Here is a 2805-nt window from a genome sequence, read left to right as displayed (position 1 = left end):
TTTGTTACCCTTTGTAGAATAACTTGACCCTATTATTTAAATCTAAATCTAATAGATTATTTAAAACCAATATTCCAAAAAAAAAGTTACGGTGTGCAAGAAAAAAAATACATAATGACGAAAGTAAACATAAAACACAAAGATAAAAAAAACACAATTAATCGTAAAATATAACACCATATTGAAGAAATAAGACACAATGCTTAAGAAAAAAAGTACAATTAATGATGAAAATAAACAAAAAATAAAATGATAAATAAAAAGACACAGTGAACTTTTATCGTCATTGTGTGTGTTTTGGACGGAGAAAACATTTTAGTTTTTTTTTTTTTACATTTTCGTTTTCTGTTTATATTTTGAGTTATAATTTTTTTAATTAATTTTTTATAAAATGTTTTTAGACCACAAATCCTTTATATTTTTTTTTTCCAGTTGTGTCCCTTTTTATTTTAATGAACCCTTGGAAATATACGAGCCTTTTCTTCTAAAAATAGTTAAAGGTAGTTGAAATAGAAATTGCATGGGGACATAAACATGTTACCCCTCTTTTGGCATGCTAACCATATTTAATTATGTAAAACACCATATATTATTATCAATAATTAACATGCAATCATTTGGTTCTCCATCTTTTACTCCCATACATTTTTACGGGTTGACTCGGCTAGTCTCAGAACATTTACATGTAAAACCCTTCTTTTCATACACATATTTCTTTCTCATTTTTTTGCTTTTGGATTTCATTCTATAAATGTATGTATTACTGTATAAGTTTTCTTTAAGCTTTACAACTACGTATTATCATCACACTATATAAACTATCTTTATGATTATAAATTGATAGGTATTATAATGAATAAGTAAAATAAGTTATGTGATGTGTTGCAAGTTATGGGATTACGATTTAAATCTATGTCTTTTAGGAAGCGGTTAGTAATATATAATTTTATTCTTTTTAAATAAAGCAAAACCGACAGTGAAATAAAACTGAAAATACCATAACTTGTTACGCAAATTGGACAAACAAGTAAAGTTTATCATGGGTTGGGTTGATCCAAAACTTCTATAACTAACATATTAACTTTATTTAATAGATAAACAACCTTAAACAAAAAGAAACGATTACACGTGAGAAAACTTACTTTTAAAACCATGTATGACATGTTACTTGATTCTATTATATTATTGTGATTATTAAGAACTGTACAACCATATCAAATACTGAACAATCTTCAAAACAAATTCTACAATCCAAAATATTAAAAATAACCAAATCACGAAACCAAACCGAACAATAATCAAGTTTAACTCATAGCATTGTGTTTTTACTATTTTATGCTCCTTAATAACATGTACTACTTCTTAAGCCCTCTTTTGCAAACTATTTGCCGTCCTCAAAGCAAATCTTTGTTCTCCAACCATAAAACCTAACTGTCACGTGACATGCACACCAAGGACAATTTGGTCAAACCCTACACTTGTCTTTAAAACCCATGTTCCAACTCACCTTAAAGTCTCAAACTAAACCCTTTTATTCAATCTCTCTCCGATCACCAATGGCAACCCTAATCCTCACTCTACTCTTCACTCTCCTCCAATTCTCCGTTACCGTGAGAAGCGTACAAATAACTGAATCCTCAATCCACAACCTCCTCAAAAGCAAAGGCTTACCGGCTGGTTTATTTCCAAAAGAAGTTGAATCATTCACACTTTACAACACGGGTCTTCTTGAAGTGTTCTTACGTGGTCCTTGTTTAACAAAGTTTGATACTATGGCATTTTACGAGAGTACGATACGAGCTAATCTTACGTATGGAAGTCTTACTGGCGTTGAGGGTTTATCACAGGAGGAATTGTTTCTTTGGTTGCCTGTGAAGGATATTATTGTGAATGATCCGAAATCTGGACTCATTTTATTCGATATCGGACTCGCGCATAAGCAGCTTTCGTTGTCGTTGTTTGAAGATCCTCCTGATTGTAAATATGAAGGTAGATCTGTTGTATTTTGATTGAATTTTGGTAATTATATATGTTTGTTGATTTTGTAAAATGTGATTCGAATAAAATTGATTAACCGGTTATGACGAATAACAATCGTAGTGAATTAATATTGCTAGATTATGATCAAACTCGTACTGGAATTCGCGACAATTGACGCGTTCTAGGAATGGGATCCGATACAAATAAATCCGATACTGATAATTGGAGTAATTAGTTTAATAGTAGGTAATTATTATTAAGCTCAGACAAAATTAAGTAATGTAATAATAATTATTCTAGCTCCAAAATCTATAGGGTGCGTAATAATAATTATTCTAGTTTTAACTTAATAACTTTAACTATTTGTATGATTTGCACCTTAAGAGCTGTTTGTATTTGATCACAACATCGATCTTAGTTTTAATTTTGGTTTCCGATGAATGATTCGGATGCAGATGTGTTGAATTTGAAGAAGAAATCAAGGAAGGAAATCGGGTTTGATGCTCAAATGTAGGAGCAGATTTGGTCAACAAATTTAATGATGATTTAATTTTTTTTGTTTAATTTTGATGCTCTAATTAATTAATCTAGGTTTTGTTTTGTTTTCCAGAAATTGTTGTTCTTGAAGTAGGTTGTATTTTGGAATCTTCATCTCTAATCGGCACTAATTTTGTTGTTTTTGAGTTTAATCAATTAATGATTAGTAATAAATAATTATAAATTAATCTGTTGCCTGTTGGTGATTGATGCCAGCAAGAATTTGATTGGGACACAGAGCCTTCACGGGTGTCTTTTGAATCATAATGTGGGGACATGCAACTTTTA

General features: G+C 30.3%; 1 protein-coding gene across 1 annotated transcript; it reads left to right on the top strand.

Annotated features, from left to right (window-relative positions):
* Positions 1 to 1283: 1283 nt before the first annotated feature.
* LOC143529422 (uncharacterized) lies at positions 1284 to 2585 on the top strand. The gene is made up of 2 exons (XM_077025226.1): positions 1284 to 1989; positions 2436 to 2585. Exons 1-2 carry the CDS (start codon positions 1494 to 1496, stop codon positions 2492 to 2494), a joined length of 555 nt encoding a protein of 184 aa, XP_076881341.1. The 5' UTR covers positions 1284 to 1493; the 3' UTR covers positions 2495 to 2585.
* Positions 2586 to 2805: the final 220 nt, after the last annotated feature.

This window comes from Bidens hawaiensis, unplaced genomic scaffold, assembly GCF_021521415.1.
Source record: "Bidens hawaiensis isolate Kalapana, Puna unplaced genomic scaffold, B.hawaiensis_p1.1 tig00008542_1, whole genome shotgun sequence".
Classification (NCBI taxonomy): Eukaryota; Viridiplantae; Streptophyta; class Magnoliopsida; order Asterales; family Asteraceae; genus Bidens; species Bidens hawaiensis.
This window is presented reverse-complemented; position numbering and strand designations above follow the sequence as displayed.